The sequence below is a fragment of the Arvicanthis niloticus genome, chromosome 1 (assembly GCF_011762505.2).
Source record: "Arvicanthis niloticus isolate mArvNil1 chromosome 1, mArvNil1.pat.X, whole genome shotgun sequence".
Taxonomy (NCBI): Eukaryota; Metazoa; Chordata; class Mammalia; order Rodentia; family Muridae; genus Arvicanthis; species Arvicanthis niloticus.
In genome coordinates this window covers 89263264-89278921 of record NC_047658.1, presented here as the reverse complement: position 1 = coordinate 89278921, position 15658 = coordinate 89263264, and the positions used below count along the sequence as shown (strand labels likewise).

Here is a 15658-nt window from a genome sequence, read left to right as displayed (position 1 = left end):
CTTCCTGCAGCTCTAAATGTAAGAGCTCTACAAAACGATGCTGTTGCCATGTTCAAAACTCTCAGCAAAATCTCTCAATGCTCTTGATTAAATATGCAGTTCCAATTTCCACTGTCTCACAAATAGTAAATTTGTTTTTTTTTCAATTTGTTTATTTAAACCAAGACCCAAATAATTTTAGTAGTTGTTTAATCATATTTGGTTAGCAAGCCCTCTATGTCTCATTTGACTGTGTCTCTTGGTTTAAGAAAAATCTCACTCCACACAAGCCTGACAACTTGACACTGATTCCCAGGACCCATGGTGGGAAGGAGAAAACCAAGTCCCAAAAGTTGTCTTCTGACTTCCAAGGATATACCATGGCAGTCACGTATGCATGTGTGTATGCACACACAAATAATATCAAAATTAAAATACAGTTTCAATTTGGTCTAGGTAATAATTAAAGGTGAGGTAGCCTTGTACAAACCCAATAGCTCATAGGACAGAGTCTTTACTGTTATCAAGAACTAGAAGTGCAATGTGGGATGAGTGATGGCAGAACCATCCCTCAGAAACAGAGAAGTCAGCTGCTGTGCAGCACAGCAGGGTAATGGCAGCTCATGACAATGCATGACACATTTTACACAAGCTAGAAAATGGGGCTGGTATGGTGGGGCATGCCTGTCAGCCAGCCACTCAGGGTGCCGAGAAAGGAGAGTCTCCAGTGTGAGACCAGCCTGGGCTATGTAGTGAGCCTTTGTTTCAAAACACAAAACAAAACAAAACAAAAGGAAACAGTCCTACAACAAAAACTGGAAGTGAAGTTTCCAAACCAAGGAAGGATAAATATTTGGAAGGTGGAGGGGCCTTGACTGTTCACTGTGTGCAGTAGCAGCAGGACATAGTCACACCATCAGTACATGTGGGCACACGTAAGTATACACAGCACGCATGTATATACAGTCCTATCCATTTAAAAAAAAAAAAAAAAAAGATGGTTGATTAAAGGAAATCCACGAGCTGCGTGTAGTGGCTCACACCTGTAACCCTAGCAGGGGTTGGGCAATTCCCCCACCTCTGCTATGGTGTGGATGCTCTCATGTCCTTCAGAAGTAGCATTGAAAGTATGTTTCAAGGGTTTGGGGATGCCTCATCCGGGAAGTCTGCTTGCTGACAAGCCTGACCTTCTGAGTTCAATCCCCAGGATCCACACTGGAAAGAGGGAGAGAGAGAGAACTGGCTCCACAGTTGCTCTCTGACCTTCATGTGTGGGCAGTGGCTTGTGCAATAAATAAATAAATAAATAAATAAATAAATAAATAAATAAATAAACGCAGTGGTTTTAAAGCATGTTTTTCAAAATAAAAGCAAAAAGAACTACCCCAAGCAAACCCAGCAGCTGGCTATCTATCTACACTGTTCTTTTATATTTATTAAATTCAGGACGGAACAGGGTAAGTTCACCAAATGTGAGAAATTTAAATTTCAACCGATGTTCCAGTCTTAAACCTTCCATCCGGAGGTGCTTACTGAGCACTTTGCAGGGCCAGGCCCGTGCTGTTTCTGAGCACACCGTCTCATTTGGTCCTAGGATAACTGAGTGTATTCTCCCGTTCGCTCATGAGAAAGTCCTCTCAGCCTCTGCCTCAGCCCTGAGCTGTAAGGAGATTGGCATGGCCCAGAGCAGACACAGAAATCCTACCGAGGCGCCACCCCTGGCTTTCCAGGCCAACATTGGATGGGGCTGCACTGTGCAGCCTCTGGGTTTTGGTTTTCCTAAACCATAAGGAGGATGAGTAACAGCTGGCTTTTCTTGGCCCCACAAACGTTTCTAGAGTGGGGACTGAGCTGGGGCAGCCTGGAAAATGGGGTCGGGCTGCTCGGTGCAGCTTACACCACAGCACAGGCAAGGGATAGCTCTCTGTCACATCTGTCCTCAAACATGCCCCAGCCTATGCACTTTAAAAAGAAATTGCACTAATTTATTTATTTATTTTTGAGGGGATCCATACATGGAGAGGCCACAGAACAACTTATAGAAGTCAATTGTCTTCCACCATGTGGGTCTTAGAACTTGAACTCAAATGGTCAGGCTTGGGGCAAGCATATTCACCCGTTGAGTCATCTCACTGGCAGTAGCCTGTCCTATCCTAAGGCTCAATCTCTGGTTCAAGCTCCTCAGGACTCCTGTTCATTCCCCTTGTTCCCTGACAGCCATCCTGCACTAGAATCCCTGCAGAAGCCCCATCTTCACCTTTGTTTTTCAATAGTCATCTTATGCCAAGGTCCTCACAGAAATCCTGTCCCCACCTTTGTCCTTCTGTCCTGCTGTGCAGTGTCAGGGCCATGGTCCCCCATCTCTGAATTGGGCAAGGCACACCCCTCTCATACCCTCCAGAGGATCCATGATGCCCACTGGCTCCTTTACCTAGGCTCCGCCCCCTCATTCACTATAGCTGAGTACCACTCCAGATGTTTGCAAACACAGGCCTCTGCACAGGGCTGATCCTTGCGTCTAGAGAACCTTATCTAACCAGCCCATTAAATAGTTGGTCTCTTCATTTCCTTCAGTTTCATTTCCTCCTGAGACCTCCTCAGTCTCCAAGCAAAGTGACAGGGCTCAGCTAACTATGATGAGGAGTTAGGAATGGACCTCTCCCCTCAGATTTCCACCTGGGGAATCACCCCACTTTATCTGCTCACCCATCTGATGCCCCTGCTGTGGACTCTGAGCCCAAGAGGAGCCATGTCCTTGATCTGTGACAGCCAGAGGTCAAGAGCATAGTTGGCCCTGAACTGACTTCTGGTTTTGTCCTTTCCTAGCCCAGTGAGCTTGAAGATGTCCCCAGTGTCTCCGGGCATCACTCTCCCCATCTGTTAGTACACCACAAGGATAAAAATGCAGCAGCTGCTACCTTCTAGGACTGAGCTTAGGGCGAGATGCCTTGCATAGTGTGATGTGAAAAGCCCCTGGCTAGCGCTGTCCACACCTCTGTTTCCAGGGCCTGGCACACAGTGCAGCAGCACACAGACACTTGGTAAATATTTGTTGAATAAATAATGTGATAAGGACACTAGAGAGATAGACGCAGGAGGTGGGGAGGTGGCGTGTAAAGGTGGGTTAGGGAAGAAGGTGTCTGGGCCAAGGTGAGGCCGAGGTGAGACTCCAGGGATGAGGAAGAGGTGGTGGATTCTTGTAGGTGGGAAAGGAAAGGGCATATCCTGCTGGGGGCACAGCACTGGCAAAGGCTTGAAGGGGAACAGGTGCCTTGAGCAGGCACCAGTGTCTGTATACTGTGTGGGTCATAGCTAAGACCACAGGCAAAGAGCAGAGCAAACAGGCTGCAGCCAGGCCCTGCTCTAAAGAGAGAGACCTCGCCCCAGGCCATGAGGACATAGTGTTCCCAAGTGACTGTCTTGGGTAGATGCAGCCCAGAAGGGAGCAGAGGCTGCCAGGGTGTGGCCAGTCCCTTCCCGCAGGCTGCACTCCAGGTTGTCTGTGCCAACTATTCATTTGTTGGTAATGCCTGCCACCCAGTGAGGCCATGCCCATCCCTGACACCCTCTAGATCCAGACCAAGAGTCCCCTCTATAAATGTTTCCTGGGACATGAGCCTTGGATCCAAGTAGAGGCCAGCAAGCCTTCAGAAAGGACCGGGAGATACCCAGGGACACTCTTGCTCACTTGTGGTGCCAGATACTCTGGAGACTCGAGCTTAGGAGTTCCACACCTGACTGTACAACATATCTAGAAGAGGAGGGGGAAGGAAAGTGGGGCGGAAGTGGGAAAATGGCAAAGTGCCAGCTGCCAGAGCGTGAGGACCCAAGTTCAGATTCCTAACATCCATGAGTCTCCTTGCCCTCCACATCATGTGACCATCTGCCCTCTCCATCACACCGTGTGACTCACTTCCAGAATAAGGACAGGCAATACCCAAGCAAGGAAGATGATGTCATGGGTGCTATAACCTGGCCATCATGCGCCACCAACTCTGATTTCTTAAAGGTGTCAGCTGGCCTCTCAGCAGACTTGCCTGAGCCCATCACCCCTGCTAAGATCAAACAGGTCCACCCACATCCAGGCCTTCCCACAAGACATCCAGCCAGTTCTCTGAAGCACTCAAGGTCACCTTCAACAAAGAAGCTTGAAAAATTGTCCTACCAAGGAGAATCCATGCTTGATGCCACCTGTGCTCCTGGATAGAGTCCTTGACAGGAAAATGTCTCGTGGGAAAACAGATACAATCAGAACGAAGCATATTGTTTCCTTCCTAGAGACGTGCCAGTTTGCATTCTTTGCAGTTTGCTTTTGTGGTGCTAGGTTCTGGCCCAGAACTCTTGCACACTAGGCAGGTGCTCCACCCATGACCTACATCATATTCATAGCCTTAGTCTGACAGATTACAACTGTGAGACAGGATGCTACAAAAAAAAAAAAAAAAAAAAAAAAAAAAAAAAAAAAAAAAAAAAAAAAAAAAAAACCCACTGGGGTCAAAGAGTTTTCTATACACTGTTTTTGGCAGTGTGTTTGTGTGTGTTGTATGTGTGTGCATGTGCATATATATGTAGTATGTGTGGTTTATATGTGTGGTATATATTTGTGCATCTGTGTGCATGCATGTATGTATGTGTATGGTATATGTGTATATATGATATGTGTGTGGCATGTGTGGTTTATATATATGGAGCATGTGTTTGCATGTGTGTATGTGTAGTTTATTATGTGTGTGTATGTGTGTCCATGTGTGTGCACACATGTGCACTCTTGCTCACAGGAGAGGCCAGAGGAAGATGTTGGGTATCCTCTCTCACTCTCTGCCTTATTCCCTTGAAGCAGTCTCAGTAAACCCAGAGTCAGGCTGAGCCAGAAAGGTCCTCCTAGTGCTGGGGCCACAGACATGTGCAGCCAGACCTAGCTTTTTACATGGGTCCCAGGTCAAATTCAGGTCCTCATACTCGCATAGGAAGTGATGGTATCCCCCGAGTCATCTCTTCAGTCCCCCGTCTTTGCCACTTTTCAACAAATATGAAAGAATTCCACAGTCAGCTTGTTTGTTTTTAGTGTGGTGAGAATTGGTCCCGAGTGTGGGGCTCAGTTCTAAGCACTTTACCGTAAATCCCCCATGAGCTCTCTGAGGTCATTCCACTCACCCCATTTGTTAGATAAGGAAACTGAGGCATAGAGACCCTAAGTAACTTTCTGATCTCCCATTTGTAGTAGAACCACTGCTAAGACACAGATTTTTTGTGAAGACCCTTGTAGGATGTGAATGAGGTTTGAGTATTGTTGATATGGGCACAGCCATGCCAAGGACCCCAGTGCCTCAGACCCGAGGGAGTGACAAAGCCTCCCTGTGTTAGCTCAGAGGATGGAAAGACTTCCTCAGCTCCAAGTGCAAATATTGACATCATGTGCAGAAAATGTTAATCATAGTCTTCTCCTGTTGAAGAGCAGGCCTGAAGACTGCCCCTCCACAGAGGCTGCTACCACGATCAGCTAAACCTGTCTTCTTGATCCAGCTGTATACCAGAAGCCAGGCCTCCTTGTCTGTCAGTATATATGTAATAACCTCCCTCCTTGTTCTGCTGTATGTAATAACCCACCTCCTTGTACAGGTATATGTAATAACCTGCCTCCCTGCTCAACTGTATATAATGAAAATTCTGAGCTACACCATTCAATAACAGCCTTCTGTGTCCGAGTGTCTGTTCTCTCTTCATTCCCTCACTGCTCCAGTTAGGTCAGACCTTAAAGCCATGCAAGCTTGTGGCAGACCCTGACAGAAAAGTCCTTGGATACTGGAGGCCAAGTCCTCAGACACTAAAGTGAGTGCTGAGGCCAAGGTTCAGGATAAACCACGGAAGGGTCTTGCACTTGGTCTGACTACAATGGTTAAAAGGGGTCCAGCCTTCAGCGTATTGAGACCCAGAGGTCGGACTAAGAAAACGAAGGTGTCTTATATTGCTCCCAAGGGCAAGCTCAAGAGAAACAAGCTTTGGCTGGCTGTTCTGAAACATGGTGACTGGCAATATTAGTTGCCTTGGTCGAGAGAGCCCTTCTGATGGCTGTGCTGCTGGTGTGTTCAGACAGCCACTTGGATATTACTGCGGCAAATGTCTGACTGACAATTGCAGAATTGATAAAAGGACAGGAACTGATGAGAGAGAGAGAGACAGAGACAGAGAGAGAGAGACAGAGACAGAGACACATAGAAAGATGCTAAGTGGAATGTGGAAATAAACACAGTGCTGGCTGGTATTCAACTTTGCAGCTTAATGGCCCGGTGCAGCTGCAAAGCGTGCTCCTAACACCAGGTCTTTCCTTTGAGGAATTCATACGCCCAACAGAAGGGACAGAAGCAGAAAGTGAGCAGGCAGGGATGAGGCATCAGGAGCCCAGTATGGTGGAAGTCAAGGAGCACAGTCCTGTTCAGTTTCCACTCAGGAAGCTGGTAGCCGCCGGGCGGTGGTGGCGCACGCCTTTAATCCCAGCACTTGGGAGGCAGAGGCAGGTGGATTTCTGAGTTCGAGGCCAGCCTGGTCTACAGCGTGAGTTCCAGGACAGCCAGGACTACACAGGGAAACCCTGTCTCGAAAAACCAAAAAAAAAAAAAAAAAAAAGAAAGAAAGGAAGCTGGTAGCCACAGCTGTGTGAGTAAGGGGCAGCCTAGGTGTAGGTTGGCTATGGTTTTGTGACAAGTAGCTGGGTGGCCCCTGTTTCTGAGGCTTGGCTCAAGAGATTTGAAAGGAATGGACAGGAAGGGACAAGGACAGATACCTTTGGTTTCTTTCTTTCCTGTTCTTTTCCTCCCTCCCTCCCTATCTCCTGTCCCTGCTCTCTCTCTTTCTTTCCAGGGCCTTATGTAGCCCAGCCTTGAACTCCAGCTTTGCTGGTCTCACCTGCTGAGACTACTGGCATCTGCCACCATGCTTGGTTGTTTAAGCTCCACCTATGAATAACAGAGGCCTCTGGCTCTGCCACTCACCAGCAGTGTGACTTAATCTCTCTGGAGTCGTGGGGAAAATAGCACCCTTTCATAGGCCTGTTGCCATGGTGAATTATACTTTCATATATGAAAAGTGCTCAGAATAGAGTTTGGTCCATAAAAGGTCCACTAAATATGGCATCATTAATTAATTTGAATTCCTTATCAAATGTGGGCTTAGTAATACAAATAATTAGTTGAAATCCAACCTGCCTCAAGGCAGACCTGTCCCATCAGTGGGGTACTATCTTGTGGTTATTACACCCATGGGGACTGCCATTTTTCTGATTTGCATTATGGAATATTGATGCTATCTTACCTGGTGTGTGTGTGTGTGTGTGTGTGTGTGTGTGTGTGTGAGAGAGAGAGAGAGAGAGAGAGAGAGAGAGAGAGAGAGAGAGAGAAAATTCTTGGTCCTCCTGTCTCTGCCCTCCTGAGTGCTAGGACCACAGGCTTGAACCATCACATTTGGTTTGATTGATAACTCCTTGACACCATGTGCAAAATGGCTGCCCAGTACACCTGCACATAGGGGAGGACAGAGTGCAGCTCTCAGCCTATTCTTCGCTGAGCCTCTAGGAGGGTTAGGGTGTAGGCTACTATCCCTGAAAGATGAACCTGGAAGCATGTCCTATGTCCTTCGAAGGAGCCCCTGTGCAGCAGCAGAGTTGAGAACTCAGACCAGGAGATGCACAAGTCACCTTGCCCAGGAAACAGAGGTGGGACTCTGAGGACAAGCTGGAAGGTCCCCACACTTTCTGGGTCATTGTCACCCTCACTCTGCTACTCTCAACATGAAGAGGCATTGTAGGAAAGAGGAAGCTTTCGAGCCCCCATAAGCCTCGCTCTACACGCTAGTGTGGACCTGACATATGCCCTTCACAGCAGCTGGGAGAGCTGTGGAGATGCTTGTCCTGTTTTAGAAAACAAAAGCCAGGCAATGCCAGGTGCCCACCCAGATATGCCACCAGATGGGTGTGTGTGTGTAGCCAAGAGTTCCTTGCCCCCCCCCGCCTCTCTCTCTCTCTCTCTCTCTCTCTCTCTCTCTCTCTCTCACACACACACACACACACACACACCACCACCACCACCACCACCACCACCACCACCACCACCACCACCACAACATCATCTATCCCCCAGCTGTTGGGAGCTGCAAGCTAATGACCCAAGGCTGCTCCTGTTCCTGGGGTGCCCAATAGCCAAGCCTGGCTGATGGAAATGTTATAAAAGGCCTGGCCCCTCTGTCAAGGAAGGACAACTCTGGTTCTATTCGTGCACCACAGCACGTCTTCCCATGAATCAGGGCTGCCCAGGCTTCACCCACAGTCACTGATTCCTTGCAGATCCTTATCCTCCTTCCTTATCTGCCTTCCTTGCTGACTTCTCCCAAAGTGATTCCCTCCAGTGTCGTGAGATGTCTCAGATGTACTTCCAGCAAGCTTCGACAACACACTGAGGCATAGATCAGCCTGTGTGCTGTAGAGAGCTATTCTAGATCTGGGTGGGTCTGAGCCTTGGTGGGTCGGGCTGCTAAGTCATTTGCTAAGTCATTCTGTCTGTCATGGCAGAGGACAGGAGTTGCGCTCACCGATGACTGCAGGGCTCTGTTCCAAACAGGCAGGCCAGGATTATGCGATCAGGGGCATAGCCCATCCCCACCAGGTCCTGGGGAAGCACTTGTGAGAAGATGTTGGTGGCCTGCAGGATGTACCACTCAGTCACCGCCTGGGTGGCACTGGTGAAGTTCCGGAAGGTACACACAGTCCCATTGGCACTGCACTGTGAAATGAAAGAGAGGTTCCTGAAGACAGGAAGGCCACTGCCCTGAGGAACCCAAGAAGCAATGGCAGCACTGTATTATCTACCCCATGGCTTCACCCTGGTGGTGGGAAATGTGTTAGAATCCTAGCTCATGCATGCTCAGGGACATCACCTCAGACAACTCAAGGGTAGTCATACACAGCCCTCATTTGAACTCTTAGGTGTGAACACAGGACATATTTACAGATACATAGTTCCTCTCTGACACATACACAATTACATTACACATACAGAGATACACAGACACACAAACATACAGAGACACACATGTAGACACATTGCATATACATTATGAGGCATACAAAGACACACAAAAGATTCACACTCAGATACACATGAGTAAACATACACACCCAAACACATGGGCACACAAGCATACACATTCAGATGCATAAACGCATACAGGCACAGACACAAACACACATGGGTACATACACACAGACACATTCAAACTCATATGAGTACACACACACAGACACATGTGCACAGACACACACTCAGATGCATGGGGCCATGTGGGCACACACAGGGACACACACGGACACGGGGCTCACCCCAAGAGGTAGTGGACAGATAGGCTTGGGCTAAATTTTCAGATAGGTAACCCATGACCACACCCTAAGTGTGGCATTGCTCCTAGGCAGCAGGCCATTTGCTGGTTTGAGTGGGAGTGGGGTGGGTTTTGGAGGCTGTAACCATGTGCCAATGCAAGGCAGACACTTGCCCCTCAGGAGACTGCACATCCCATTCTTGCCCCTGTCTGAGGCTGACCCTTGGAGTAACCAGGGAAGCTGCCAACAGTGTAGGCCTCTAGGCCCAGCCCCTGAACCACATCCTTGGGGTCTCCAGGGATGATGCCTGGTCTGCATAGAGCTCTGGGAGATCCCACATGGGTTTTCTCCCACAGGGCCTGTATGAGCCAGCAGCACCTTAGTCTCAGTGTGGGTGCTGGGTTTTTTTTTTTGGGGGGGGGCCTCTAACTGTGTGCCCCCTTCCCCACTCAGGTCATTGTGAAAATGAAATCTCTGCCAGCTCTAGTCCAGGATTGGCCAATTACTGAATCACTGGAGGCTGTCCTGTAGCCTGTGATTATTTTAAGGGTGAGATAATCCAGAGCACTTGTGGCTCTAGTGAGAAAGAGGAACTGTGTGGGGAGATTGCTGAGATGTCAGCCAGGAGAGAGCATGTCCTGAGCTGAGATGGAGGGCGCTTAGTTCCCACAAAAGCACCTGAGCACCTGGATCCATCCATGCCTGAACCCAGGTGAATTCTGGACATCTCCTTTATGTGTGCCAATGGCTCCCTGCTTTGCATAAACTAGTTTAAGCTGGGTCACTCTTTTTTTTTTTTTTTTTTTTTTTCGAGACAGGGTTTCTCTGTGTAGCCCTGGCTGTCCTGGAACTCACTCTATAGACCAGGCTGACCTCGAACTCAAAAATCCACCTGCCTCTGCCTCCCAAGTGCTGGGATTAAAGGCGCGCGCCACCACTGCCTGGCAAGCTGGGTCACTCTTATCCAAGAGTCTTGACTAACACACCAGCTACTTCTACATTTTAAAGAGTGCTTCTAAAGCTTGGAGTGGTCCAGCTGGTTAAATGCTTGTAGCACAAGCAAGAGAATCCAAGTTGGATCCTCAGAACTCTCACAAAAAAATCCAGGTGAGGGCTGGAGAGATGGCTCAGCGGTTAAGAGCACTTGTTCTTCCAGGGTATCCAGGTTTGATTCTCAGCACCACAGGGCAGCTCACACCTATCTGTACCTCCAGTTTCAGGGGATCCAGTGCCGTCTCCAGACCTCCATAAGGCACCAAGCACACACATGGTGCATAGACACACATGCAAGCAAAACATTCATACACATAAAACAAAATAAATCTAAAAATAATGAAAAATCCAGGGCAAACTGCTTGTCATCTTACAGCTGGGGAGGTGGAAATGGGTAGATCCCTTGGGCTTGCTGGTCAGCCAGCCTTGCCTAAAGAGAAATGAAATGTGAGATTGTCCTCTGACTCACCTTTGACAGGTATACATGCAAACACACCCTCCCACCCCACCCCACCCCCGATAAATCTTAGGGTCCCTTAGCAAATCTTAGGTTATTAATGAAAATAGATTGCCACCAGGCTCTCTGGATGGCCATGTCCTGGCCTGTGCTTGAGGAACTTACCAGTCTCATGGCCACTTTGCACCCCTGGGCATTGCAGGTGCTTCCTGGGGCTGGGCTGCTGGTGTTGTGATTGTCCCCAAACAAGTCGAGGACCACTGGGTGGTTAGGGTTCCGCTCATCAATAAGGACCAGGGGTGTGTGGTTCCAGATGGTAAAGTTCAGGGAAGTGGTGGTGTTGGTGTGACTGGACTCCGGAGCCAGAATCTTGTCCAGGACCGCTTCCATCAGCTCATCCAAGTCCTTCAGCAAGTGCTTGACCTTGGAGTACCTAAGTGGGAAGAGGTTGGGTCAGGTGGGCAAAGAGCCACCACAGAAGGAATGTGTGGAACCTGGGGTCTTCTTGTACCCCAGTGTATTAAGAACTTGTCACCAAATCAGGGCCTGGTGATGTACACCTGAATCCCAGTTTTTCTGGAGGCTGAAGCAGGAGGAGCATAAGTTCAAACCCATGGGCAACTTAGTGACAGCCTCTCTCATTCTTTCTTAATGAGCTAAAGATGTGTCCTAGTGAAAGAGTACTTGCCAGCATGTGTGATGCCCTGGGTGCCACTGAGATACTGCCTCCTCCCATTGCGCCCACGGGCCTCTCCATTGTCCATTCAGTTCATCTATTCACCAAATACTTATTCAGCGTCTGCCATGTGCCAGGCGACGGTGGCTGGGACAGCTATGAACACCTGTTGTAGTGAGGAATTGACTGTTGATCACGTGGTGTCATGAGTCTGATGTGGAGGCCTTTCTTTTGTTTTGCCCTCTGCCGCAATTCTGTCATCACCCCTACATGCTGACAAAGCAACTGACTCTTGGAAGCCTCTTGGATTTCTTGGATGAGTTCGGGGATAAGGGGCAGGGCTGACATTGGAATTCAGGTTTGGTGGGCTCCAGTAGCAGGAGGGAAGTCATACTCAAAAATCCCACTGGAAGCCCCCTCTCAGCAGAGAGAGAGAGAGAGGGATGAGAGAGGAGGGGCAGGTCTGTGATCTGAGGACCAGGACCAATTTCAGGATGGAGAGGGGGTAGAAGCCACTGGGAGGGTGGCTTCTCTGTTCTCCCTTCCCCAAGAACTCCATGTTGGAAGTGTGACTAGTTTTTGTAAAAGGGATAGATCCTCAGGTGAGAAAACTACCCATGCCAGGGATATGTTTGTCAGGATCAGAGAGGCCAGCCTTGTGAAAGGGTTTCCTGTGGTACATACATGCAGAACACACATGCAGGACACACATGCACCACACACATGCATCACACACATGCACCACACACATGCACCACACACATGCACCACACACTTGTAGCACAAACATGCATCACACACATGCATCACACACATGCACCACACAATGCACCACACACATGCACCACACACATGCACCACACACTTGCAGCACACACATGTACCACACACATGCACTACATACATGCAGCACACACATGCAGCACACACATGCACCACACACATGCACTACATACATGCAGCACACACATGCAGCACACACATGAATAAATGCATGCACAAATACAAAAGCCAAAGAAACTCTTGGTGCTCATGAAGGTGACCACAAGGTGTGAACTGTCTTCTAGAACTTTCCTTCAGATAAGAGTATCTTCTGTCACTCAGGTCTTGAATTTGTCAGGCTGTCTTACCCCAGGCCCTTTGCACACACTGTATTCACAACTTGAGTTGCACCTCCATCCCTCCTGGCTAACTTCTGCTCATGCCTGAGACAGTTTTTACTGACTGGCCACCAACCTGTCCTCAACCCTGACTAGATGAGGTCTATTTGTCTTTACACCCTGAAGCCTTCCCATTGTGTGAGGAAGAGACAGCACGGAAGGATGGTTACAAAGTGGCCCTTCTGAAATTAGACCAGGCCTGGGGACAAATTCTAAGCTTCTCCCCCCTGTGTGGTTGAACAGTGTGCTCACCCCCTGAGCCTGTGTTTTCTCACTGGTGACCTGGGGTTGCTACAGAAGTGCTTGCCTCAGGAAGGGCTGTACATGTGAGAATCACACCAGTTCCCAAAGCACAATCAGTACAAGCATGGTGTGTGTGTATGCGTGTGTGCATGTGTGTGCATGTGTGTGTGTTTAATCATCAAAGTAATAACTCAATATTTTTAGAAAAACCTTCTTAAATGTAGGTCTTAAAATTTAAGGGACATTATTATTTTATGTTCATGAGTGCTTTGCCTGTATGTGTGTATGTGCACTGCATACTTGTTAATGCACACTCGCTAGTGCCCGTGGAGGTCGGAAAGGGTTTCAGGTTTCTGGAACTTGGGTTACAGATTGTGAACTGCTTATCGATGCTGAAAACTGAACTTGCATCCTCTGGAAAACTGACAATTGTTCTTAACCACTGAGCTGTCCCTTCAGCCTCCAACACCCCCCCCCTTTTTTTAAATTAAAAATATATGTCTTATGTATGTATGTTCATTATGTGCATGCCTGGTGCCCAAAGAGGGCAGAAGAGGAAACTGACTCCCCCGAGGCTGGAGTTACAGGCCGTTGTGAGCTGTCATGTGGGTGCTGGGATTTGAACCTAGGTCCTCTGGAATTGTAGCTCTTAACTGATGAGCCATTTCTCTGGATCCAATATGGAAAAAATCCTAATGGTTGTTTCCTCTGGCAGGTTATATAGAGGGCAGAGGATTTGGCTCTGTTCATATATGATATATATTCGATATATATAACAACACAAATGCAATATATAAATGCAGCATTGCTAACAACAGGAGCTGCTGCATGTATCCGGCTGTACAACCCAGGCTGGCCTGGAATCATCCTGCCTCAGCCTCTGAATGCTGGGGTTATAGGTGTATCCCACTGTATGTGGCTTATAGACATAGGTGTAGCTACAGATGTGCAAGGGTTGGGGAGATGGCTTAGCTGGAAAACTGCTTGATGTACAAGCATGAGGACCCGAGTTTGGTCCTCAGTACCTATGCGAAAAGGTGTGGTAGAGCAAATTTAGAACCCAGGACTGGGGATCTGGAGAGAAGTGGATCCCCAGGGATTGGAAGCCAAGCAGCCTATCCTAATTAGTGAGCCCAGATCACAATGATAAGCCCTGGACCCCTTCCCACCGAGGCTCGGGGGTCTGCACAGAAGAGGGAGTAGAGAGATTATAAGAGGCAGAGGGAGTCAATGTCTATTACAAAATAACATTTGCTATGATATGACGTACACAACTGCACCCATGGACTCACAGCAAGAGCTGCATAAGATCAAGCTGAGATCCCAAGCCGGGGAGGGGGAGGGACTCCTGTAGACTCCTTCCCAGCTGAAGAGCTCAGAAACTAATGGCTGCTGAGAGAGAGAGAGAGAGAGAGAGAGAGAGAGAGAGAGAGAGAGAGAGAGGTTTTCTCCAGGGATTTGGGCCCTAAGAGTCTGTGCTCCAGTAGATGGTCTTACATCTATGCTCACAAGGCAGCACTAGGTGTACTTGTGTACACAGTGAACTTGAGAGAGGAGAGAGAGGAGAGAGAGGAGAGAGAGGGAGGGAGGAGAGAGAAGAGAGAGGGGGGAGGGAGAGAGGGGAGAGGGGGAGGGAGAGGGGAGAGAGGGAGAGAGAGGGTAGAGAGAGCGGGAGAGAGGGAGGGAGAGGGGAGAGAGGGAGAGAGAGGAGAGAGAGAGAGAGGAGAGAGAGAGAGAAGAGGGAGAGAGGGAGGGAGGAAGAGGGGAGAGAGAGGAAGGAGAGAAAGAGAGAGAGGAGAGAGAAAGAGAGAGGAGAGAGAGGGAGGGAGAAAGGAGAAAGAGAGAGGGAGGAGAGAGAGAGAAGAGAGAAGAGAGAAGTGAGGGAGAGGGAGAGGGAGAGGGAGAGGGAGAGAGAGAGAGAGAGAGAGAGAGAGAGAGAGAGAGAGAGCGCACCAGAGAGAGAGAGAGAGAGAGAGAGAGAGAGAGAGAGCACCAGAAAGCACACTCACATGAAGTTGGGAGGGAAAAGAGGTGGGGATAAGAGAGAAAAGCTGGAGGGGAGGTAATGGGGGATGGATTTTATACAAATGGATTATATACAGGAATATGATATATGGATAGTAAATGAAATATTTTAAGAATACGATAGACAGGGCTAAGGCCAGCACTGAGGCTGACCTCTCCTCCATTCCAAAGCTAGCCAGCTAGATGTAGCGAGATAGCGGTTTTCTTTAAGTCCAGGAAGCTTAGGATTTCTAAATTCTTACGTGCTGGCTGCAAAGGATGAAAGCAAAACAGTAAAGAAACGAAGAGAAGAAAAGAGAAGGAACAGAACAGAAGGACTGTGGAGGGGAACAGAGGGAAGACGGGGAGAGGGGAGATGGAAAAGGGGAGAGAAGAGCCAGCTTTGTTCCGGGGGACCACCTACTGGAAGGGGCTGGAATTGCAGACGGTGACCGCTGGGAAGTTCATGGTCTTGAAGCCCATGGAGAGTGAGACGCTGACCTCCCAGCTCAGGTAGGTCTGGATGAAGACGCCCCACTGCCAGCACACCAGGCAGGCGAAGAGCAGCGTGAGCAGGAACCACATGGCCTTCTTCTTGGGCCCCTCGCAGATGATGCGTTTGGGGCCGTGGGTGTTGGTGTTGTTGCAGTACCACACCAGCAGCTCCTTGTAGGTGTAGCCCGGGCCCTTCTGCAGCCGGTGCAGGCACTTCAGCAGGTACTTCTTCACTGGCATGGTGGCACCTGCCGGGACATGTGGCATCATCAGACAGGTTTGGGGCT

General features: G+C 48.9%; 1 protein-coding gene across 1 annotated transcript in view; it reads right to left on the bottom strand.

Moving 5' to 3' along the window:
* Positions 1 to 15658, bottom strand: part of Scnn1b (sodium channel epithelial 1 subunit beta) — a 61079-nt gene that overhangs the window by 8281 nt on the left and 37140 nt on the right. The window contains exons 2-4 of the mRNA XM_034520435.2: positions 15301 to 15619; positions 10959 to 11226; positions 8560 to 8750 (exon numbers count right to left, since the gene is read on the bottom strand). Of these exons, the coding sequence (XP_034376326.1) occupies positions 8560 to 8750; positions 10959 to 11226; positions 15301 to 15611 (770 nt within the window). The 5' untranslated portion in view covers positions 15612 to 15619. The remainder of the gene's footprint in view (positions 1 to 8559; positions 8751 to 10958; positions 11227 to 15300; positions 15620 to 15658) is intronic.